Source organism: Pongo abelii, chromosome 23 (genome assembly GCF_028885655.2).
Source record: "Pongo abelii isolate AG06213 chromosome 23, NHGRI_mPonAbe1-v2.0_pri, whole genome shotgun sequence".
Taxonomy (NCBI): domain Eukaryota; kingdom Metazoa; phylum Chordata; class Mammalia; order Primates; family Hominidae; genus Pongo; species Pongo abelii.
This window is the reverse complement of record NC_085929.1, coordinates 31,638,276-31,662,530: the sequence shown is the minus strand read 5'-3', so window position 1 is coordinate 31,662,530 and position 24,255 is coordinate 31,638,276. Positions and strand designations below refer to the sequence as shown.

Below are 24,255 nucleotides of genomic sequence, written 5' to 3'. Positions count from 1 at the left end.
TCCAGGCACAGATGGTTATTATGGGTGTGAAGCTTTGGAAAGAGTCACTTGGACATCAGTGACTGCCTGGGGCTACCATGAGTCTGGCAGTGCAGCTGAACCCCACCTCTGGAATCAACCCAACTCCAGATCCTGGGGCTGCATTTGACCTGGGAGTGGGCACGGTGAGTAGGCACACTGACTCACACTTGAGCCAGCCTCCCTGTAAGCCTTCCTCTTACCCAGGAGGCAGTCATGGGGCCTGTTGGTGTTAACTGAGATCAGGCATGGACAGCTTGTGGCCTGGTGCCTAGACTATAGTAGATGCTCAATAAATAAAGTCACTGCCCACACCAGCAGTGGCATTACATTGGCCAACCACAGCATCAACAGCTGATGAATATAGAGAAACGGGCTGTGGAGACAGACCTGAATATGAGTCCTGGTCCCATCACTTAAGAGCTGTGGCACTTGGGGCACTTGGGGCACTCAATAATGTGCTTGGGGTTTAGCAGCAGCTCTACAGTGGCAGCTATTATTACTGTTGTTTCTGCTGCAACTGCTGATGTTATTTTCATCTATATCTCCCTGGTGATTCCTGTCCTTGATGGATACATCAGAGTGTATGGCACTCAAGAATGGATTCAGGTCTCAGTTCTACCACTTGTTATCTGTGTAGCTCTAGGAAGGTGATGTTGCCTCCCTGAGCCTGTTTCTTCATCTGTTACATAGAATTAATAACCACACCTACCTCCCAATGACATTCTTAGGGTTCAGTGAGATGATGTAAGCACTGATTTACAAAGCATGACAGGCCGGGCGCGGTGGCTCACACCTGTAATCCCAGCACTTTGGGAGGCCGAGATGGGTGGATTGTGAGGTCAGGAGTTGAGACCAGCCTGGCCAACATGGTAAAACTCCATCTCTACTAAAAATACAAAGATTATCCTGCTGTGGTGGCACATGCCTGTAATTCCAGCCACTCAGGAGACTGAGGCAGGAGAATTGCTTTAACCTCGGAGGCGTAGGTTGCCATGAGCCAAGATCGAGCCATTGCACTCCAGCCTGGGTGACAGAGTGAGCCTCTGCTTCAAAAAAAAAAAAAAAAAAGCACAACAGACTGGATGGCACTTGGTTCATGCCTATAATCCCAACACTTCGGGAGGCTGAGGCGGGAAGAGCGCTTGAGGCTAGGAGTTTGAGACCAGCCTGGGCAATACGGCAAGACCCTCATCTCTATAAAAAGTACATTTTAAAAATTAGCTGGGCATGGTGGAGTGCATCTGCAATCACAGTGCTTTGGGAGGCTGAGGCAAGAGGATTGCTTGAGACCAGGAGTTCGAGGCTGCAGTGAGCTATGATCACGCCACTGCACCCCAGCCTGGGCGACAAAGCAAGACCCCATCTCAAAAGATAAAAAAAAGAATAAAGCATGACAAGGCCTCTCCTTGTGAAAGGGAGGAAGGGGTGGGCCCAGCAGGGAGACAGGGTGGGCAATAGGGGTGCTGTATTTCCGCACTGAGGATGTCAAGCCCCTGCCTTCCATCTGTCTCATTGCTGGGCCACCCCTGCCCCATCTGATCCTGATGCCCAGCCCAGGTCTCCCATACACTCAGAAAAAGTCAAGGTGATTTCTCACCTCGTTTGTAAAATATGCAGGTTAAAGTAATTGAAAATTACTGTATCCTTTTCAACACCTTCCCGAGGCCCCCCATAGGCCTCCCACACACCAGCTGCATCACCCAATGGGAGGCTGCAGGTGGCTGAGACAGGCTCCGGGCACAAAAGGGGAACAAAGTCAGGGAAATGATGCAGAGTTGGCTCGTGGAGGTGGGATGGGTGAGGGGTGGTCCCAGGGCCTGCCTGCAGGAAGTCCGTTGTCAGCTGGCTATTAGAGAGGAGGCCCCTCCTCTTCCCACCCGGGGGCAGAAGAGACTCAATTATGGCCGAGCATGGTGGCTCACGCCTGTAATCCCAGCATTTTGCGGGGCCGAAGTGGGCAGGTCACCTGAGATCAGGAGTTCAAGACCAGCCTGACCAATATGGTGAAACCCCATCTCTTCTAAAAACACAAAAATTAGCCGGGCGTGGTGCTGTGCACCTGTAGTCCTAGCTACTTGGGACGCTGAGGCAGGAGAATTGCTTGAGCCCAGGAGGTGGAGGTTGTAGTGAGCTGAGATCGCACCATTGCTTCGGCAACAGAGCGAGACTCTGTCTCAAAATAAATAAATAAAAATAAATATATAAATAAAGGCCTCATTTATGCCTGGCACTGCCCCAGTGTCTCTGTTCAGCTCTTCAGCAACTCCCACTGCCCAGATCAAGCCACGGGGCCCAGAGCAGTGGACAGTTGGGGGAGGTGGGATGGGCACTCAGTACCCCAGGCAAGGCTGCAGAAGGCCTCTGGGCAAGGGGACAGAGATACTGAGGCATGAGAAAGAGAGGCTCAGGTGGACCGCACCAACACAGCTCACCAGGCTCTGCAGTAGCCTCCCAACTGGTCTCTCTGCATCCCTCCTCGGCCACTAAGTGTTTTATTTGCACCCTAGCCAGAGTGATCCTACTAAACCCCAATGCAGACCATGGCTCACTTTGCTCAAATGCTCCATGGCTCCCACCTCCCTCAGAGAACAAGCAAAGTCCACTATGGTCTGCAAAGCCCTAAATGACCTGACCCTGTTCCCTCTGAACCCTACCCCCAGTCTTTTACTCCATTCCAGACCTGCTGGCCCCCTGGCTGTTTCCCATTAGGCCAGCACACTCCTGCCTAGGGCCTTTGCACCTGTTATTTCTCTGCCTGGAATGTTCTGGTGGTTCACTGAGGACTCGGCTCCTCTGCACAGAGTTCCCTGGCCACCACCCCCATCACTTCCGTATTTTTATCCAGCTTTATTGTTCTTGGTATTTACCGCCTCCCAACATTATAGCCCTCATCGACCTGTTTATTTACTTTCTGTCTCTCCCACAGAAGGGGAGAACCTGGAGGGTAGGACATTGTGCCCTGTCCTTAGGCCTTGAACAGGGCATAGCATTTGCTGAATACACTGAACAGGGCATGGCATTTGCTGAATACATTAGTGACAACAGAGACTGACCCACAGAGAGGTGGAAGGGGAAATAATGGATAGATGAATGGAAGGAAGGAGGGAAGGAAGGAAGGAAGATCAGATGGACACACTGATGGACAAGTAGATTGAAAGAAAAATTGATGGATAAGTGGATAAAAGGATAGATAGAAAGATGGGTGAGTGGAAGGAAAAACGGATGAATTAATGGAAAGAAGAAATATAGGAAGATGGAAGGAAGAATGAATGGATGGATGGGTAAGTGGGTGGATGAATGGATGGATGGATGGATGCATGGATGGATGAATGGGTGGTAGGTAGATGGATGGATGAATGGGTAGATGGGTGGGTGAATGGATGGATGGATGAGTGAGTAGATGAATGGATGGGCACATGGGTGAATGGGTGGATGAATGGGTGGGTGGGTGGATGGATGAATGGGTAAGTGGGTGGATGAATGGATGGATGGATGGATGCATGGATGGATGAATAGGTGGTAGGTAGATGGATGGATGAATGGGTAGATGGGTGGGTGAATGGATGGATGGATGGGTGAGTAGATGAATGGATGGGCACATGGGTGAGTGGGTGGATGAATGGGTGGGTGGGTGGGTGGATGGATGGATGGATGGGTGAGTGGATGGGTAGACTGACAGACATTCAGATGGAAACATGCAGCAGCAGACAAACACAAGATCAGGGCAGTAGGGGCACATGGTTCTGCCTGAAAGGATTAGAGCCTAGAATATGGGCAAAGTTCCCAGCCCCTTCCTGGGAGTCTCAGAACGCTCAAGCCCCAGCCTCCTTCAGCACGCCTCTCCCACAGGTCTTGCCCCAGGCCTGGCTCCCTCAGGAAGTGATGCCGAGGAATATGGCAGGTGGGGGACCAACCCCAGGCTTTATTGAGCAGATTCCAGGGAAGGGTGGACAGGTCGGCCCTCGCCCCAACCCTGGAGCCTCCTCTTCTTGCCCTTGCAGCCCCCTAGGGTGGGTCTGGGTCCTTGAAGTCTGGGTGCCTTTCAACTGCTGGGGAAGCAGCCCTGCTTGTGCCACTTCTGGTCGCGGATGCGGCGCACAGACTGCAGCTGTGGCTGGCTGGCGTCCCACTCATTCCAGTGGCGGTACTCACCCCGCTCAAACACGTACTGGCGCCCACGGTAGCCGGGGAACTCATAGCCAACCCACCTGCCGGGAGACCAAGGTTGAGATGTGGACGGTCTGCTTCCAGTCACCCTGCCTCCAGCCAGCATCTGACCATGCACTCTGCCTGCCTACATTCCTCTTTAGCTCCCCAGAGCCCTTGCGATGAATCCAAACTCCTTACCCTGCTCACAGGACCCTTCACAAAGCATCTCTAGCCTTGTCTCTCAATATCCCATTCACACTGGACACCGTGGCCTCTCTTACTCTGCTTTCCCGGAACCTGCTGTGTTGGGGGGCCTTTGTATGCATGATTCCTTCTGCCTGGAATATTCTTGCTCACCTCATCCTCCTTCCCCCTTTTCTCCACTTGCATCCTTTACAGCTCAATTTAGATAAGTCTCCAGATTCCTGCAGGCTGAATCGAGTACCTCACTGGGACCGCCAGAGCCCCTTGTGCATCCCAGTCCCAATCCTGATCATAATATGCTGTGAATACCTGTTACTTTGTCTGTCTCTCCATCAGACTATGTAATTTCTTTTTTTTAGATGGAGTTTCGCTCTTGTTGCCCAGGCTGGAGTGCAGTGGCGTGATCTCGGCTCACCACAACTTCCACCTCCCAGGTTCAAGTGATTCTCCTGCCTCAGCCTCTTGAGTAGCTGGGATTACAGGCATGCGCCACCATGCCCGGCTAATTTTGTATTTTTAGTAGAGACAGGGTTTCACCATGGTGGTCAGGCTGGTCATGAACTCCTGACCTCAGGTGATCCGCCTGCTTCGGCCTCCTAGAGTGCTGGGATTACAGGCGTGAGCCACCGTGCCCGGCCTCAGACTACACAATTTGAGGGCAGAGAATGTGCCATTCTTGTTGTTCTCTGTATCTGCACACCAGCATATAGTAGATGTTCAGTAAAAAATTGTTGAATAAATTATTATCAGGGATAGGTGGCACCTCTCAAGGCCCAAGCCCAGATTACAAGCCCACAAGTGAGATGTAACCACCTACAAAAAGCAGGTGATCCTAAGACTGCATCAACGGTGATATTAAGCCTAGAAAGAGGGAGGTGATAAGCTTGCTCTCCTCTGTACAACTTGTGTCATATCTCAATAACTGCATACATCCTGGGCCCCTTGTTAAGAAGAACAAGAGTTGTGAGGGGGAAGAACATTTCAAAAATCAGTTCAAGGGTGTGGGGATGTTTAAAAAAGGAGGAAGGACTCAGATGGGAACAGGTGGAGAGAACAGATTTTACTTGTTTTAAGTCAAGGCTGCAAGAAACTATGGGCACTGATGGCCGGGCGCGGTGGCTCACACCTGTAATCTCAGCACTTTGGGAGGCTGAGGCGGGCAGATCATGAAGTCAGGAGATTGAGACCATCCTGGCTAACACGGTGAAACCCCGTCTCTACTAAAAATACAAAAAATTAGCCAGGGGTGGTGGTGGGCGCCTGTAGTCCCAGCTACTTGGGAGGCTGAGGCAGGAGAATGGCGTGAACCTGGGAGGCAGAGCTTGCAGTGAGCTGAGATGGTGCCACCGCACTCCAGCCTGGGCAACAGAGCAAGACTCTGTCTCAAAAATAAATAAATAAATAAATAAAATAATAAGAAACTATGGGCACTGATTCTGTTTGGAGCCAGAGGCATGGCTGACCAGAATATGGGGCAAGGGTGAGGGTTGGGTCCCTTACGTCCCGTTGATGGCACGGACACTCGCCACACGGTCCTGGAAGCCATGAGCCCACAGGCTGGGCACGTCATCATCCACTATCTCCATCTTGCGGCCACTGAAAGCTGGGTTCTCAAACAGATGCAGCTTGTGATCTGGACTATCCTAAGGGCAATATCGTGGGGTGAGCGGCTGCTCCCATATCCAGAACAGAGGTCAAGGAGGCTCCAGATGCCAGAAAGAATCAACAAGTCACCACAAAATAACACCCACCCCCAAACCCGCTGCAGGAGGGAAGGGCCTCAGGAGATGCCTCCACCCCCAAATTCACTGTAGGAGGGACAGGGAGATTCCTCCAAAGCTGGTTGATTTAGGAACCTAGAGCTGTAGATTATAAAACTGAAAAGGAATTTCCAGATCTTGTTCAGCCCCATCATTTAAATGATAAAGAAACTGAAGCCTGGAGAGGGTGGACGGATATCAAAAGTATCAACATATGAGCTTTCCCTCTTTCCTAACCAGATGCCGGTTTAATCTTCCCAGTTTCCCCTCTTCCACTGCCCTCTAAGGAGGACTCAGTTATGTGACAAAGAGAAAGGGCTGGAGCAGCTGCTGGGTGTGAGTGAAGCAGGGGAGGGAGAAGGGTGGTATTTAAAGTGTCACTGTGGGCCCGGCACAGTGGCTCAGGCCTATAACCCCAGTACTTTGGGAGGCCGAGGCAGGCAGATCACTTGAGGCCAGGAGTTCAAGACCAGCTTGGCCAACATGGCGAAACGCCACCTCTACTAAAAATACAAAAATTAGCCCAGCGTGGTGGCATGTGCCTTCAGTCCCAGCTACTCAGGAGGCTGAGGCAGGAGAATCACTTGAACCCAGGAGGCAGAGGTTGCAGTGAGCCGAGATCATGCACTCCAGCCTGGGTGACAGAGCGAGACTGCAGCTCAAAATGAAATAAAAATACATAAATAAAAATGTTTAAAAAGAGAGAGAGAGAAAGACTGCACTCCAGCGTGGGTGACAGAGCAGGAGTCTGTCTCAAAAAATAAATAAATAAATAAATAAATAAATAAATAAATAAATAGTGTCACTGTGGACTGTGTCCCTTTCAGGTGCTAGAAAAACACAAGTGGAGAACTTAAAGTATTTTGAAGTTACTTTCTGAAGTTATTTCCTGGACTGCATTTCTTTGATAACAATACTGATTTGAGACTGGGCCATGTGGCTCATCGTTTTAGTAGGGTTACAAAGAAAAGTTTCAGTGCAATGCTGGTTTAATTCAAGATGTGAGTCCTGGTGCCTCAACCCCCAACCCAATGTCCCTTCAATATCCCACTTCTTGTCCCACACAATTGTTCAAATCAGAAATATGAGGGCCCTTCCCAGGCCAGGTCCATATGGGCCAAGCCCTCAGCCCAGCTTGTGCAATGAGCTGCCTGACCAGCTCTCGGTGCACCCTGCTTCCAGGAACGCCCAGAAGTGGGCAGGAACCACACTCACAATATTCAGAGGCCGGAGGGACAGAAGGCTGTCACTATTACGGCTGTTGGACCAGGCATCCCAGCGAGGATAATCCCCCTTCTCCAAAACAAACTGTTCCCCGCGGAAGGCCCTGGACTCAAATGCCAGCCACCTGAGGGAGGAAGAGGCTTGGCTGGGTCACCTTTGCTGCAGCCGAGGAAGGATTCAAGTTTAGTGAGAGAAGGGTCCAAGAGCTGCTGACCTTGAACTCTCCCTCCCTCCAACCCTACTGCTAATTCCTGGACCTGTAATTAAAGGAGCTGCTAGGACATACTGGGAACTGTCTGAGACTCTGGGCCAGAAAACCATCCTAGGGAATGTTATTGAGAATCTAGCCTCTGTGCAAGGTACTCAGAAAAGTCTTTAGCACAATGCCCAGCACACAATAAGTATTCCATAGGTGACAGCGACTTCTTCCTCTTCCTTTTGTTCTTCTTTGTATTGTATTGTTATTAATATGTATTTATTTGCATCATTCCATTCATTTTCATAAAAACTCTCTCTGAAGTACGTACCATTGTTATCCCCATTCAACAGATGAGAAAACAGAGGCCTGGTGTGTGAAGCAACTTGCCAAAGATCATCCAGATGGTTAGTGCCAGAGCCTGGACTTGCAATCCAAAGGCGGGAATTCAGGGCCCAGCTGGGATACCTGCCTGCCTTGTGGACATGGATGAGACACTTACCCACTTTGGCCTCAGTTTCTCCATCTATAAAGTGGGAATAAGAATGACACCTCTCTCACAGGGTCATGAGGATTCAATGACATAATGCAAGTTACATTTTAGGTGTTACAGTTATTATTAAAATTATAAATATTAAATCCCATGTTCCAGTCACTGAGTCAGGTGCCAGGCTGACCTTGCTGTTCTTCCAACCTCAGGTATCCTGGGATTTTCTGCAGACATCTGGGATTCTAGAGAATTCTTCAACTCTCATTTTACAGATGCGGAAAATGAAGCCAGAGAAGGCAGGAGAGTTGTCAAAAGCCCCACAACAGATCTAGAGCTCAGACTGGGGCCTCCACACTCCCAGAAGGCTCAGGGCTGTGGCGAGGGACTGGGGGTCTAGGTACTCACGGCCCGGACTCCACTCGGATGGAGCCCACCTTCTCCAGCAGGCTGTCGGTCAGGCTGGGGCACTCGGCTGAAAGCTCGCAGCGTTTGCCTTGGAAGTTCTCTAGTTCGTACACGATCACCTAGAAGGGCAGCATCCTAAACATCCCACCTCTGCTGGGCTCCCGGCTCCAGCCTCTGCCCCTCCTTGGGGCATTAGAGGGAGGTACTGTCTGCTTTCTGCATCTCTCCAGCCTGGAGCCGGCACCGAGGCGGGCCTGCACTGCCCTCTAATGGTCATGGAGGGAAACGCCTTCAGGAACTTCAATGAGACCAATTAAACTAGGGATTGCAACTCTAATGTCTGGCAGGAGCCAGGTGGAGAGTCCAGCGGACTGAAATAACCCAAGAGAGGTCGGTGGGGAAATGAAGCTGCTTCTGGCAATGAGGGAATGAGGTCCCAGTTCCAATTTTTTCAAAAGAGGTCAGAAATCTGTATTTTCCTTAATATGAAATTTCCCCCTTTAAAAAAATGAAACACCTGTTTGCAGTCTCTGGGAAGACCTCTGCCTGCCCCAAGCCTAGGAAGAGAGGGGCTGCAAAGGCAGACCAAGGTTTTGCCTCTCTCACCCACCTGGAAACACAAACTGACTTTGTAGAAGATCCCCAGGGAACATCTGTTCTAGTCATTTTACAGACGGGATCAAAGAAGCTCAGAAAGGGTAAGATACTTGCCTCGGGCTGCACAGCAAGTTAAGAGGAGGCACTGGGATTCGACCCATCCTTAGACTCTGTCTGGAATAGTTTCCCAAAAAGACCCCCAAGATGGTTTGGAAAGGGCAGAGCCAACACATTCAAACCTTCTCTCAGATTTCTAGGGTGCCTCCCTCTGCTAGCTGGCTTCACTCATCTTTTAGCCTTTACACCAACTCTGGGCACGATGTCTGGGCACCATCCCCATTTTAAACATGGGGCTGTTGAGGCCCAGAGAGCCTCCAAAATCTGTGCCCTTTTCCCCAGAGAGGGCAAGACACCAGGCTGAGGTCAGACAGGAGAGTCAGAGCTCAGAGCCATGTTTCCAGAAACTCCCGGGCCTCTCTGATCCATTGGCGCAGGCAGGATGTGCGTGACCATTCCTGTTTTGCAGACGAGGGAAGATGCAGCAAAGTGATGAAGCAAGTTTCTGACAGGAGGGTGGCAGTGAGAGGACCCACCCGGAGCGTTTTGTCTTGGCCCGGGTGGTTGGAAGGATGGCTCTTCCTTCCTGCAGAGGTGCTGCTTGGCTGGGAAGATGACCCTGAGGCCCAGGAGCAGCCCTCTGACCCCTCCCTGCCCAGTACCTTGTAGCTGCCCCCAAGGCCTCCATGGCTCTTGCCAGCTGCAGCCTGTTCGGGTGTTCCGTGCTGTTCCGCCATCTCCCCAGGAACACCTCTGGCTTCAAACCAAAGGAAAATGGGAGAAGCCAGGTGTTGATGTGACTGGAGTCCAGGATGAGCTACAGAGCCTTGCTGCCCATGGGGCATGGCCATAACTTATGATTGGCATTCGGTCATTCAGTCATTCAGCAAACATCCATTGAGCACCTGCCATGGGCCACGTGGACTGAGACAGTGGAATCAGGAGCCCCATTGTACAGAGGGGAACTCTGAGGCTCAGCAAAGTGAGGCCACTTCCTCAAGCACACAGTGAGGAAGTGGCCTGGGTCGGGCCTGGCTCCAAAGCTCCGTGCCCTTTTCCCCTGATCCAGATGCTCCCCGAAACCCAGGTTTCTCAGAGCTCTCTGCAGATGTCCCACCCCCAGAACCTGGCTAAAGGGTGGGCTTCAGGGAGTTTCCTCTACAGGGGTCTCTCCCACCTCCGTACTCCAGGAACTCTTTTGTTCACTGGTTACTTTATTCAGCAAAGATTCCATGAGCACCTACACAGTGCCAGGCTCTGGGCTGGGTGACCAGGAGGGACAGGAGACCCCATATGTCGGGAGGTGGACAGACAGATCTCTAGAGAAAGGGCTTGTAAGACCAGGTCGTTGGACACCTGCTCCAGGTCAGTTTCCCTGCGTTCGGTTACTCATTCCTTAAGCATTTATTGAACACGACTGTGTACCAGCCACTTCAAGACCCAGACACCGACAGTTCTCCTTCATTGCTACAGGGACAGTGACATGAAATACAGGCCCCTGCCGCAGTCACATGGAAGGATTCTCATCATTGTTGCACCCATGGACACACACAGGACTGGTCTGTTTGTCAGCACACACACACAGGTGCACACACTCGCAAAAGTTTCTATGGTCACTATCAGTTATATTTCACCCGTGGGCTCACAGGACAGCTTCTCTCCCTCTCTCCTCACACATACACACGCGCGCGCACACACACCCCTGCCCATTTCAGACATTCACAGTGGTACACAAGGCACCTACATCTACACCCCACATCCAACTGTTACCCACCCACGGCTCCCAGCACGGCCACCCCAGCATGCACAGCTGCACAGCCCACATACTCTGGATGCGGGCCTAATCATGCACAGCCTGTGGGCTGTCAGTTCTGTCTGTCCTAGCCTCAGCAGGAAACAGGGCTTGGTCCAGCTCACAGGGGACTCTCGGGGGACTTGGCAGGTACCGTGTGCGCCCACTCCTCTCCCTCAGTGGGGCTGTTTTGGAAGGTCCCCTGCCCTAAGCACATGTCCAAGGGCTTGGACCCTGGCCACTGCAGACAAAGGTCCCTCGTTCCACCCCCAGCTGGGCTGTCAGGGTCCTCTCACTGGGACCTAACCCTTAAGGGAGGCCCTGGTTTTTTTTGCAGGCGGTCAGCCATGCACGTCCCACAGAGACCACCAAAGGTCCGGGCCTGCCAGGGTGGCTTTTGCCTCCCCACCCCCAACCCATCCCAGAATGAACCTGTTGCTGTAGCCTCGGGAAGAACAGAGGAGCCACGGCCGTCTGCAGACTCGCCTGCCTTCGCAAGGGGCATGCTATTTATGAGCACTTTCTGACAGCCCAGCACATCCCAGCCTGCTGAGGCAGCACCCTGTCCACCCAATTCCATCCAGGCCACTTCACTCCAATAGCGGGTCCACGGAGGCCCCCAGTGCCTGTCTCCTCAGCCACAGTCTCTGATGACTTCCTGGGGGCAGATGAACCTCACTGGCCTTGTGGGAAGCCCAGCAGTGCTGGGTGACGGGCACGGTGTGCAGCTCTCCAGTGTCTCCCCACAACCACCAACTCCCTTTCTTTGGTTTCTTGGGGTCACCATTTCCTTTTGAGTCACATGCAACTTTTGGAAAAATTCTATTTCTTAAACTGAGGGACCCCAGACACTCTCCATTTTCCATGTGCTATGTGGCCTAAATTTTAAGTCAGATCACCCTAACCAACCATACTCTCCAACTTGGGCGCAAAGCCACCCAACCATTTCCATAGGATGCCGTCACAGAACTGACAGACTGACTTTCTTCATGTAGAAGACACGCACAAATAAGAGCTACCACTTATTGAACACCTACTACACGCAAGGCATTGTGGCAGCTTCACAAGCATCACATGGAATTCTCACCCAGCCATCCTTAGGGAAGGAATTCTGATTCCATTTTATACATGGAGAAACTGAGTTCAGAGAGGTGAACTCATTTACTCAGAATCACACAGCAGAGAGAAGGGGGCTGGCCTGCTCCAGGGCCTGGGCGCTCAGCCTCAACAGAAATAAAAGTGACCATCACAGTCAACTTATTTATGACCAAAGAAAAGGTAGATCCAGGTATTTTAATTTTTTTTTTTTTTTTAAGAGATAGGATCTTGCTATATTGCCCAGGCTGGACTCAAACAATCCTTTTTCCTCAGTGTCCTGAGTAACTGGAACTACAGGCACGTACCACTGCACCCAGCTTCCAGGAATTTTTTAAGTGTCTAACAAAGTATAATTTTGCCTGTAATCAATATCTAATAAGTGATTATTTTATGAATAAAATTATACTGGAGCAAAGGAGTTAACAAGGTTTTCTTTTGTTGTTGTTGGTATTTGTTTTTGGCTAAAATCCTCAAGTCAGCATAAAACCCAGTTACAGGCTGGGTGCAGTGGCTCACACCTGTAATCCCAACACTCTAGGAGGCCGTGGCAGGCGGATCACGAAGTCAGGCGATCAAGACCATCCTGGCTAACACGGTGAAACCCTGTCTCTACTAAAAACACAAAAAATTAGCCGGGCATGGTGGCGGGCGCCTGTAGTCCCAGCTACATGGGAGGCTGAGGCAGGAGAATGGCGTGAACCCGGGAGGCGGAGCTTGCAGTGAGCCGAGATTGCGCCACTGCACTCCAGCCTGGGCAACAGACCAAGACTCTGTCTCAAAAAACAAACAAACAAAAACCCAGTTACCCTGTACCCCCTAGAGGGAGATGGTGGAGATGCTGTAGATGACAGCTGGACTCTGAGTCAGGCAGATCCATGTGACCTTGGACGAGTTCCTGAAGGTCTCAGAGCTACTGTTTCCTCACCATAAATGGAGAACCTTCTCTCTACTTGGGCCATTTTGGGAGGTTATGCAAGCAAAGCACTGCGCACAGTATCTGTTATTTTTGACTTTTATTCCCAGCATCCTGCCTACTCTGGACAGTTCAAGCCAAGGGGCTACTTCCTGCTGAAGGTCACAGAAAGCAGTCGGTTTGGACCCCCTGAGTTGGGATGTAGTTGCTGCCAGCTGGGATAGAAGGAGGAAGGCAGAGGTGGGGATGGCGTGGCTCTCCCTCCCATCGCATCTTTCAGTATCTTGCAGACCTACTGCACGCTCAGCACTTTGATGCACCACATCTCCCCAATCTAGACTTTTCAACCTTGACACTACTGCCATTTGGGGTCGGGTCATTCTTTGTGGTGGCATCAGGGTGGGAGCTGTCCTGTGCATTGTAGGATGCTGAGCAGCATCCCTGGCCTCTACTCACTTCCTGGAGCATCTTCGCTCCTCCTTGTGATAACCAGTAATGCCTTCTTTCATTACCAAACATGCTCTGGAGGACACAATCCACCCAGCTGAGAACCACCACCTTAAACTCTTACCTGCGAAAATGGCTTGATCACCACTCCCATTGTATAGCTAAGGAGAACCAGTGCTTAAAAGAAATCCCACAGCCAGAGGGTGGCAGAAGGAGGACTCAACCCCTTGTCAGTCTGAATGGAAATCCTGCCTTGTTTCCATGGCCTCCCATTCTGCATGGACACCCTCTTCCAGGACCCCAGCTCTGCCCTCTCGCTGGCTGGCCCATAGCTCAGCACAGGACAGACTGACTCAGCCAGCCCCAGTCAGGGCCTGCATGCATGGGAGACTCTATTCATTCACACATGGACGCACCGACTTCTCCAATGCAACTTGCACCAAAGCTTTATTTGCTATTTTCATAGTCTGAATGCAACATCTTTGTACATGCAAAGGTCATCTTGTTTTATTGCGGTCGACCAGATTTCCAACTGCTCTTCTGTGCATATGAAACTTCTTTACAGTTACAAAATATAAAAGCACTTGTAGACGTCCAATACTCTGTGAGGTCTGGTAAGCCCCATTTGTTTTTACATTAAAAATATAAGTTTTTCTAGATGACTTCTCAGTCACACGGTTAGAGATTCTTTCTGGGATTGGATAAAGTGCCTCTCGTCTGCCTTCCGTTCAGAACTCCTAGAGCTTGTGAATTCCTAAGGCAATTGCAAGAACACCGCAGGCAGGAAGCTTAACTTTCCTACACAAAGAACTCAAGCTCCTTTTCTATCGTGACTCAAAGATCTGAGGAAGGACCCAGAAGAAAGGTTAGGAAAATATATACTATACTTGTGTGTGTGTGTGTCTCTGTATGTGTGTGTGTATATATATATATATATATATATTTCCATGCCCTACCCCATCTTTACAAAGCGTTCGGAGGATCACGATCATCTGGGAAGTGCATGACTTTAGGATATTGGTATGATTTAGGAAACAGCACAGTACAAAATTATCTTCCATAACACAATATATTACTTTTGTGACCCCCCCTATTTACAGGATCTATAAGGCTATGTGGAATGAGATTATTAAAAAGCTCAAATTCAGCTGGGCATGGTGGCTCAGGCCTGTAATCCCAGCACTTTGGGAGGCGGAGGCAGTAGGATCGCTTGAGACCAAGTTTAAGACCAGCTTGGGCAATATAGCGAGATCCTGTTTCTACAAAACAGATTTAAAAAATCAGCTGGGCATGGTAGTGGTGTGCGCCTGTCATCTAGGCTACTCTGGAGGTGGAGATGGGAGGATTGCTTGAGCCCAGGAATTGGAGGCTGGAGTGAGCTATGATTGTGCCACTGCATTCCAGCCTGGCCAACAGAGCAAGACCGTGTCTCAAGAAAAGAAAAAAAAAAGTTCAGATTCTTTAGAAAACAGCATAATTTGTAGCTGGTGTGATGCCAACAGGGATTGTCAAAAGAAGTGCCCGTCCAAGTCATGGAAGATGATGTTACAGCACAGGTGTGAGAGCAACCACTGAAGGAGATTCTGGGAAGGCCAAAGGGGAGGGCGGGCTGAGGGGTGTCGATTTTAAAGGTTAACTTGCCAGAAACCTCAGGCCGACTTTCCAGAGCAGAGGGCCTAGCTTTCTGCCCTTCCCCCTGCAGGAGCCAATTTAGTCAAAAGAAAGAAAACTCTGGATTGGGGGGTGCAAAAGGAGACGCAGGCTGGCAAAGACCTGGCACATTCATGCCTACCAGCTTTTTACATGACTCTAAACTTCCCAAGCCCAGAATTCCAACTGGGTGAGTCCTAGCAGCCTCTCAGCACACAGCAAGGGTCCCCCACTCGCTAAGGGGACTGAGCCCAAAGCAGATCCCCTTTAGATGTGGAGTGGGTCCTGTCCCTCCAGCCCCTCGGAATCATGATGCCATGGAACTTCGGCTTTTGTGTTTTAACACACGGTGTGGGGAAGGCACATTCATAGACCACAGAATGTCTCCCCATCACTTACTCTGGTTTAAATATCTACACTGGGGAGGAGGGATTTTTACAGTTTGCAATTTTGACTAATTCCAGGAGCCATCTGGGGGCATATTATAAAGAAAAATTTTAAAGCATAGATCGACAAAGCAGCTATCAGCACCAGGTCGGAGCAACTGAGGTCTCTTTTAGGAAAATCATGCTAAGAGTCTTTCTAAATCCCTTGCCCAGCCTGTAAAGTTTAAAACCGCAGGCTCATGCCTATTTCTCTTCTGGCTTCTTGGCGATACCCTTAAGTTGGCCTCCCTTCCAGGGAGGTACAGAGGCAAACACAATTGTCTGAAACCACGTGATTTGGCTTGTCCCCCCGGAAAACACTGCCATCTGATTGTCCTTTCCCTGAATCCTGAGGCTATCAGGTCAGGTTCACTCAAAATCCCAACGTCCTAAAGACCACGAGGTTTCTCTTTCACCAGTTTCTCTGGTGGCATGGACTAATCCTCTACAATACTGATTTCTGAGGCCTCGTCATGGATTTTCAAAGGCCTCTGTTTCATCAGGCAAAGGACCATGAAGAAGGGTATCTACTGAAGAGGAAAAAGATACAGGCTTCTCAAAAGACCAGTTGTCAAAATGCTGATGTGCAAAGGGGTGGTGGAGGTGAGGAGGAAGAGAAATGAGGGGGAGAGAGATTGTACATATAGAGGATTTTCCATTCTGCATGAAACTCTCATTGAGGACAGCCAAAGCCCCAGGGGAGGAGGGTTAGATGAGGAGCGGATGACTCCATTGCACACAGATGATTAAGGCATATTAAGTGAGTTTAAAAAGAAGACGGATTTCCAAAGGGGTCTCCAGGCAAAGTCTAGAAACTAGCATACAACACCCCCTTGCTTAGCCTCAAAGAGAGCTCACTCCATTTAGAATGGGGATAAGTAAATCACCCATTTTCCCAGCTATCTGCAAAGGCTCCCAATCATCAGTTACTTCTAACTTCATTGCACGGATCATAAGCAGGACTCAGAGGTCATGGCGGAGCCCGCATGGAAGAGGGTTGCTCTTGACCCACTGTGATTGTCTGCCCTGCGGTGCTGGAGGGGACAAGGTTATAGAAAAATAAAAGGAGGTGAGGAAGATCTTCAGGGCTTGCCCTAGTCACTTTCAAGGAGGGTGAACTTTGTATATCCTAATTAACATAGAATTAAATTGATTATTTTTCCAATTAAGGTATGAGAGATTAGAGGAAAAAAAAATCTGCAGGTCATTTTCAAGTGTGTTTCATTCCTGTCTGATATCCTTGAGCTGAGACATGACTAATTAAGAATTGAGAGTTTTGCATGAGGACCATCAATATATATAAGAGCAGGTCCTTTCCTACTGCTTGAGATGGTACCAAGGGGTCCTTTCCACCTGAAGGAAAGACAGACAGCAGCCAAGATAAGAAGTCAGGATCAAAAGACTAGGAATGTGTTTTAGGCCAGGTGCGGTGGCTCATGTCTGTAATCCGAGCACTTTGGGAGGCTGAGGGGGAGAATTGCTTGAGCCCAGAAGTTCGAGAACAGCCTGGGCAACATGGTAAGACCCTTGTCTCTACAAAAATATTTAAAAATTAGCTGGTCATGGTAGCATACACCTGTAGTCCCAGCTACTTGGGAGGCTGAGGTGGGAGAATCACTTGAGCCCAGGTGTTAGAGGCTGCAGTGAGCTATGATCGTGCCATTCCACTCCAGCTTGAGCAACAGAGTAAGACCTTGTCTCAGAAAAACAAAACAAAACAAAACAAAACACTAGCAGGGTATTTTTAAAGGGTATCCTATTGACTTTGAAAGCCATAAGATCAAAATTGTTACAAAACATAAACTGGATCTTTAAAAAAGAATTTAACTGAAGCAGTTGCAGGCATGAATCCCCAAATGGCCACAGAGAACTGATGACTAATTCAGGGAATGAAGAGAAAACAAACTATAATCAGCAGGGCCAAACTCCCAAACCCAGATGCATGAGGCTCCCAGGTGTAAAAGGCTGGGTGGGTGACATGGTCTGGTAATTCCTCATCAGTAACCAAAGCTCATCGAACAGGACACAAGGTGGGCACCGGCCTCACAGCCCTGCAGTTGCTGTCCCTGGTGCTGAACAGCAACGGCCTCACCAGGGCCCAGGTGTTTAGCCTAACCTAAAGAAACAGAGGATTTCTATCCATGCCCATCCACCCACCAAGACAGAGAAGAGGGGTAAAGGAAGATGAGGGAGGAGGCTGAGATAGAGAGACAAATGAACTCCTGAGAGGTAGCCAGGGAGAAGGGAAGCATGTTTTAACAGCATTTGCAAATAATGGATTCATCAAGAAAGATGGGGGAAAATGAGGTGAGCAAAAGCAAAAAGTACCCTTCATTCATGCATCTGTTCTGAGGCCAGTTTGGAACAACTCCTCCATGCCAGCAGCCCAGGTCATGTTCAAAGAAGACTCTGGAGAAAAAGATTCCTAGGGCAGGTCTGATGATTCATAAGCAAAGGCACCACCACTTGGGCTGCAGTTTATGAACCCTTAAGGCCAAGGGGCAAAGGTCACCCTACTGAAACCAGAGCTCAAATGAAAAGAAGCCATGGAAATAAATACAAGAGTGACAATTATAACTTCTAAACAGCTTGGATAGGGATAAGATAACCTGAGGTGACTGGATACTTCAGAACAAATTATTCACACATCTTTCCTCCTGTCCTTTAACGTAAACACATATATACCTATCAAGTTTCAAAGAAAATTAGCTGAATTATTGCTTTTGTTAAAGCAAACAAAAATGACATACAATAACATAGGCCAACGATGCACACAGCCCCACTAGAAAGAGAAATACACATAATCAGTGAGAGTATGTTTAAAAATTGGAACTGCTGATTCCTCGAGGGGAAGAAGGAACTCACCAAAAAAAAAAGAATAAAAAACCTCAACCCAGCGGTAATACCCTGCACCGAGACTACAGCAGAAAATGAACAGTTTGATCTTCCTTGGAAATGTCCTTCCAAAAAAAGACCTGCCCTGGGGTCGGGTGAGGAGGTGCTTTCACAAATTCAGGTGTTTTTCAGAACCCGGGGAGACAATTCCAGCCTCTCACTGATGTTCTTGGAGCTGATGAAGATGTCTAAAATAGGTAGAAATGCAAATTTTTACATAAAAAGCAAAACCACCCACATGGACATTTCTGGGCAGCCTGGCTCCTTTCCCAGCCTGAAGTGCTGTCTGGGGAGATGAGCGAGTGCTCTTGGAGGTTGGGTCTTCCCATCTGGATCCAGGGAGAGCCTGGCGAGGACAGGGGCACTGGATAGCGGTTCTCAATCCAATGGGAAGGGCCCAGGCACGTAAGCATTGTGCAGGAAGAAACGGCAGCAGCTCGGCCTCGTCTGCGGGTTCTGATGGTTAAGGCTTCTGTTACGTAGACGTGGCAGTGTTCCCTGCCTGGAGAGGAAGGGACAGTCCTGGTGTCAGCAGTGGGAACTTTGGCTCCATTTCTCTCTACCCTCAGTCCTTAAAATCTCACCTGATATTCTCCAATGAAGTCACCCCTAGAAGCCTAAGATCACAAAACAGATTTTTTATGTTGGGGGGAAAGGGGAGGTGAGGAGGGTGGCAGGCATGGAATACAGTGAAACCAACACGAAATTTAGGGTCAGGTCAGGGTTCCAGTCTCAATTCTGCGCCTCAGTTTCCTCAAAGGGGTTGCTGGAGGCTTAAATGAGATATTACATGTACTGCACCAAACACAAAACAAACACAGGTCCAGATCCCTTATCCAAATCCCTTGAGCATAGTTTTATTTGGGAATTTATAATTTTTAGAATTTATTATACATACACACACAAGTGCATCATACATATATAAATAATCATGTAATATATCCACATATGTATATGTATACATATGTAACACCACCATAATTAAGCAGATAATATTCCTGCAGTGTATTACGAACATTCATATAAAGTAGAGAAAATAGAGTCAAAGTAGAATTATATTTACTCAGGTCAGGTTTTCCCACTGAGTTAGGAAAAAGCTTTGTTTTGCAGGGCTTTCTGGAATTTGGCTTTGTGGATAAGGGATGGTGAGTCTCTTGTGCTCACCACATCAACGCTGACTTTGATAGTGCACGTACCATGAGCTCCTATACGGAGGAGCAACAGGCAGCACTCGGTCAAGCACCACAGGTGCATTCTCAGTGAGCCCTGAGGACAGCTCGGTGGTGTGGACACTGCTAACCCATTTTACAGATCAGAAACTTCAGTTCATGATGTTCAGTCATTTGCAACTTACACCAGGGCCTACCTAATCGTAATTTTTCATGTATATTTTTTCAAATTCATTTTTAACTACATAGGTTGTACATAAAACACTCCCCCTATAAAAATTGTAACCATTTCTGGCCAGGCACAGTGGCTCACGCCTATAATCCCAGCACTTTGGGAGCCAGAGGCAAATGGATCACCTGAGGTCAGGAGTTTGAGACCAGCCTGTCCAACATGGTGAAACTCCATCTCTACAAAAAATATAAAAATCAGCTGGGCATGGTGGCAGGCACTTGTAATTCCAGCTACTTGGGAGGCTGAGGCACGAGAATCGTTTGAACCCGGGAGGCAGAGGCTACAGTGAGCCAAGATCCAAGATTGCGTCACTGCACTCCAGCCTGGGTGACAAGGGCGAAACTCTGTCTCAAAAAAAAAAAAAAAAAAGTAACCATTTCTAATTAAGCTAACCTCTGATGTCCCCGCCCTTTTGTTTTATCAGAGGCGATTGTGATGCAGCTAGAAGGGCCAGCCAAGTGCATGAGCCCAGAGCTCCAGTCACCTGCCTCCTGGCCTGGTACCTTTCACCCACTCCAGGCAGCCCAGCTTTGTTTTCTCCCTAAGTGGAAACAGACATAACCATCCTCTTTACAGGAACTCAGAACACCCCCCACCCCCACTCTTCCCCTTGCACAGTCTCTTTCCTTGGGTACAACAGCCCCAGTCTCTGAGGTGTGGCCCCCCTGGGTTCCCCATTCCTGTGACTGCAGGGCTCTTCCCAGGTTCCCCAACAGAGCCCCTTCATACCTGGTCAAACTTGGTTCTCATAAAGACTTTGCCTCTTCTTGGATTTCAATTCCTTTAGCCACTGGGGAGAGGGTTCATCCGACCTGAAACCACAAAGCCAGTAAGAGACTAGTTGAAACCAGACTTTGGGCTCCTTGCGGGCAGGACTGAGTGGTACCCGACTGTCTATCCCTGGGCCCAGGCAGGGCTGGGGCAAGCACTCAGAGGTGGCAAAGATGCCCGTATTAACGGGACTGATAAGCAAGAAGTAGAAATTAACCATAGTGTCCAACAATGGGGAATATTAAATAAATCAGGGGTCCCCAACCCCCTGGGCCACAGACTGATACTGGTCCATGGCTTGTTAGGAATGGGGCCACACAGCAGGAGGTGAGTGGTGGGTGAGTGAGTGAAGCTTCATCTGTATTCACAGCCACTCTCCATCACTCATATTCCACCTGATCTCGGCGTCCTGTCAGATCAGCGGCAGCATTAGATTCTCATAGGAGGGTGAACCCTATTGTGAACTGTACATGTGAGGGATCTAGGTTGCACGCTTCTTATGAGAATCTAATGCCTGATGATCTGTCACTGTCTCCCGTCACCCCCAGATGGAACCATCTAGTTGCAGGAAAACAAGCTCAGCGTTCTCACTGACTCTACATTACTGTGAGTTGTAGAATTATTTCATTGTAATTACAATGTAATAATAATAGAAATAAAGTACACAATGAATGTAATGTGTTTGAATCATCACAAAACCACTCCCCTATACCCCTGGTCTGTGGAAAAACTGTCTTTCACAAAACTGGTCCATGGTGCCAAAAAGGTTGGGGACCGCTGAAATAAATCACGATATATGCATTCTATGAGATAATCTGCAGTTATAAAAATTTATCTTGGTTGGACACAGTGGCTCATGCCTGCAACTCCAACACTTAGGGAGGCAGAGGCAGGAGGATAGCTTGAGCCCAGGAGTTTGAGACCAGCCTGGGCAACACAGTGAGACCCCATTCTCCACAAAAAGCAAAGAAACAAACAAACAAAAAATTCGTCCTATATAAAATTATTTCCATCCATCCGTTTGTCATGCAAATAGCTATTCATCCTTCCATCTCTCTATCCAGGTAAGTGTCTGTGATGGTTAGTTTTACGCATCAACTTAAACCTAATGTGTACCCAGATATTTGGTCAGACATTATTCTAGATGTTTATGCAAAGATATTTTTTCTTAGATGGTTCACATTTAAATCAGTAGGCACTGAGTAGTGCAGACTACCCTCCCGTGATATGAAAGGGCCTCATCTACTCAGTTGAAGGCCTGAATAGAAAAAGACTGGCCTCGCCAGGCACGGTGGCTCACGCCTGTAATCCCAGCACTTTGGGAGGCCGAGGCGGGCGGATCACGAGGTCAGGAGATCAAGACCATCCCGGCTAACAGGGTGAAACCCAGTCTCTACTAAAAATACAAAAAAATTAGCCGGGTGTGGTGGCAGGTGCCTATAGTCCCAGCTACTCGGGAGGCTGAGGCAGGAGAATGGCGTGAACCCGGGAGGCAGAGGTTGCAGTGAGCCGAGATGGCTCTGCTGCACTCCAGCCTGGGTGACAGAGCAAGAATCTGTCTCAAAACAAAAAAACAAAAAAAAAAGAAAAAGACTGGCCTCCCAGGAAGAAGAGGGAAGCCTTTTGGACTTCGACTCTTCCTCGCATCCCTAGCCTGCTGGTCTACTCTGTAGATTTGGGACTTGCCCGCCTCCACAATCACATGAGCCAATTCCTTAAAATCAATCTCTATACATACATACATGCGTCTACACGTGCATACATATCTATATATGTACATGTATATACAGCTGACCCTTGAACAACACAGTTTGAACTCTGTGGGTCCACTTGGATTTTCTTCTGCCTCTGCCACCCCTGAGGCAGCAAGACCAATCCCTCCTCTTCCGCCTCCCCCTCAGCCTACTCAATGGGAAAACAATAAGGATGAAGGATGAAGACCTTTATGATGATCCACTTCCACTTAATGAACAGGAAATATATTTTCTCTTCCTTATGATTTTCTTAATAACGTCTTTCCTCTAGCTTACTTTATTGTAAGAATATATAAAATATAACATACAAAATATACGTATGTGGTTATGAGTGAGGCTTCTGGTTAACACTAGGCTATTAGTAGTTAAATTTTAGAAAGTCAAAAGCTACATGCAGATTTTTGACTAAGTAGGAAGTCAGTACCCCTAATCTCTGCCTTGTTCAGGGATCAACTGTATTATTTACACACACAAACACACACACGCGCACACCCGATTGGCTCTGTTTCTCTGGAGAACTCTGAACAATACAATGCCCATAAGACATACAGAGCTGCCTTTTGTTTATCGAAGGTCAACAATAATTGTTTTGGGAAGGTGAGATTTGTTCAAACTGTTTTTTTTTTTTTTTTGAGACGGAGTCTTTCTCTGTCACCCAGGCTGGAGTGCAGTGGCGCCATCTCGGCTCACTGCAAGCTCTGCCTCCTGGGTTCACACCATTCTCCTGCCTCAGCCTCCCGAGTAGCTGGGACTACAGGCGCCCGCCACCACATCCGGCTAATTTTTTGTATTTTTAGTAGAGACGGGGTTTCACTGTGTTAGCCGGGATGGTCTTGATCTCCTGATCTTGTGATTCGCCCACCTCGGCCTCCCAAAGTGCTGGGATTACAGGCGTGAGCCACCACGCCCAGCCTGTTCAAACTTTTTGAAATGGAAGAACACATACAGAAAGGTACTCAAATCAAAATGTGCACAGCTCAATGAATTTTCTCAAAGTGAATACATCTGAGTAGCTACCATCTACATGGTACTACTTTTGACTTTTTTTTTTTTAATCATCTTCTTAGCAGTTTTCTGTGTTCTCAGAATTTCTTATAATGAGAACACATCATTTTAATAAAAAACAATAAAGTCAGGCCAGGCACGGTAGCTCATGCCTGTAATCCTAGCACTTTGGGAGGCAGAGGATCGCCCAGGAATTCGAGACCGGCCTGGGCAACATGGCAAAATCCTGTCTCCACAAAAAAATACAAAAATTAGCCAGTCATGGTGGCACACAACTATGGTCCCAGCCACTCATGGAGACTGAGGTGGGAGGATTCACCTGAGACTGGGGAGGTTGAGGCTATAATCATGCCATTATGGCATTCCAGCCTGGGCGACAGAGTGAGACCCTGTCTCAAAAACAAAAAAAAAAGGCAAAACAAAAAACAATAAAGTCACCATTGTTTAAAACTTTATTCAAGGAAAAAAAAATTACGTTTATGAAGATTGTTAAATGGGCACGGGAAAACATTCATATGGAACATGGAGCAGGGGAATCAAACTACGCAAATGTCGTGATCTCAGCTACGTTACAAAGAAAAAGAAAATGGAAGGAGAGATGCCCAGATATCAACAGTAGTGGTCTTTGCACAGTAGGATCGTGGATGATTTTCTTTTCCCCTTTGTATTCTTTTTGTATTTTCTACAGTCACTGCTTTTATAATCAAACACACATGCACACAGGACGTGACTGATTCTGTTCTCAGAGAAAGCTCCTGAGACCCGTGGCCCTGGAGGGGTCGGAAAAGATGCTGGCCTGTTGGTGGTACAGTGGGGGTCTGCACCTGAGGGGATGAGAGATGAGATGACTCTGGAGTCTAGGGGCAGGCCTTCAACTGTTATGCCTGCCAGCCTAGGAATGAGGAAGAAGAGGGCCCCCTGGGCAGATGGGGGTCTAGGGTACTCCAGACTTCAGCCAAGCTTTGCCTAATAGTGGAGACACAAGCCCAGGCCTCCAGAGG

General features: G+C 48.6%; 2 protein-coding genes and 1 long non-coding RNA gene across 10 annotated transcripts in view; 1 reads left to right on the top strand and 2 right to left on the bottom strand.

Annotated features, from left to right (window-relative positions):
- The window catches only part of LOC129052593 (uncharacterized), a 90,509-nt gene that overhangs the window by 52,093 nt on the left and 14,161 nt on the right, over positions 1–24,255 (top strand). The gene's annotated exons all lie outside the window — the stretch shown is intronic.
- Positions 3,917–11,261, bottom strand: CRYBB3 (crystallin beta B3). Its single transcript, XM_024240032.3, has 5 exons — positions 9,766–11,261; positions 8,450–8,568; positions 7,350–7,482; positions 5,875–6,017; positions 3,917–4,229 (listed from the first exon to the last, which is right to left on the bottom strand). The coding sequence occupies exons 1-5, from the start codon at positions 9,952–9,954 to the stop codon at positions 4,064–4,066; spliced, it is 750 nt and encodes a 249-aa protein (XP_024095800.3). The 5' UTR covers positions 9,955–11,261; the 3' UTR covers positions 3,917–4,063.
- KIAA1671 (KIAA1671 ortholog) overlaps positions 13,774–24,255 on the bottom strand; it is a 241,817-nt gene continuing 231,335 nt past the window's right edge. For 5 of the 6 annotated variants that reach the window (XM_024240030.3, XM_024240031.3, XM_054543229.2 and 2 more), the window contains 2 exons: positions 20,454–20,536; positions 13,774–18,825 (listed from right to left, as the gene is read on the bottom strand). In XM_024240030.3, coding sequence (XP_024095798.3) covers positions 20,458–20,536 — 79 coding nt within the window. In that variant the 3' untranslated portion in view covers positions 13,774–18,825; positions 20,454–20,457. The other variant, XM_054543230.2, reaches the window with a different exon arrangement.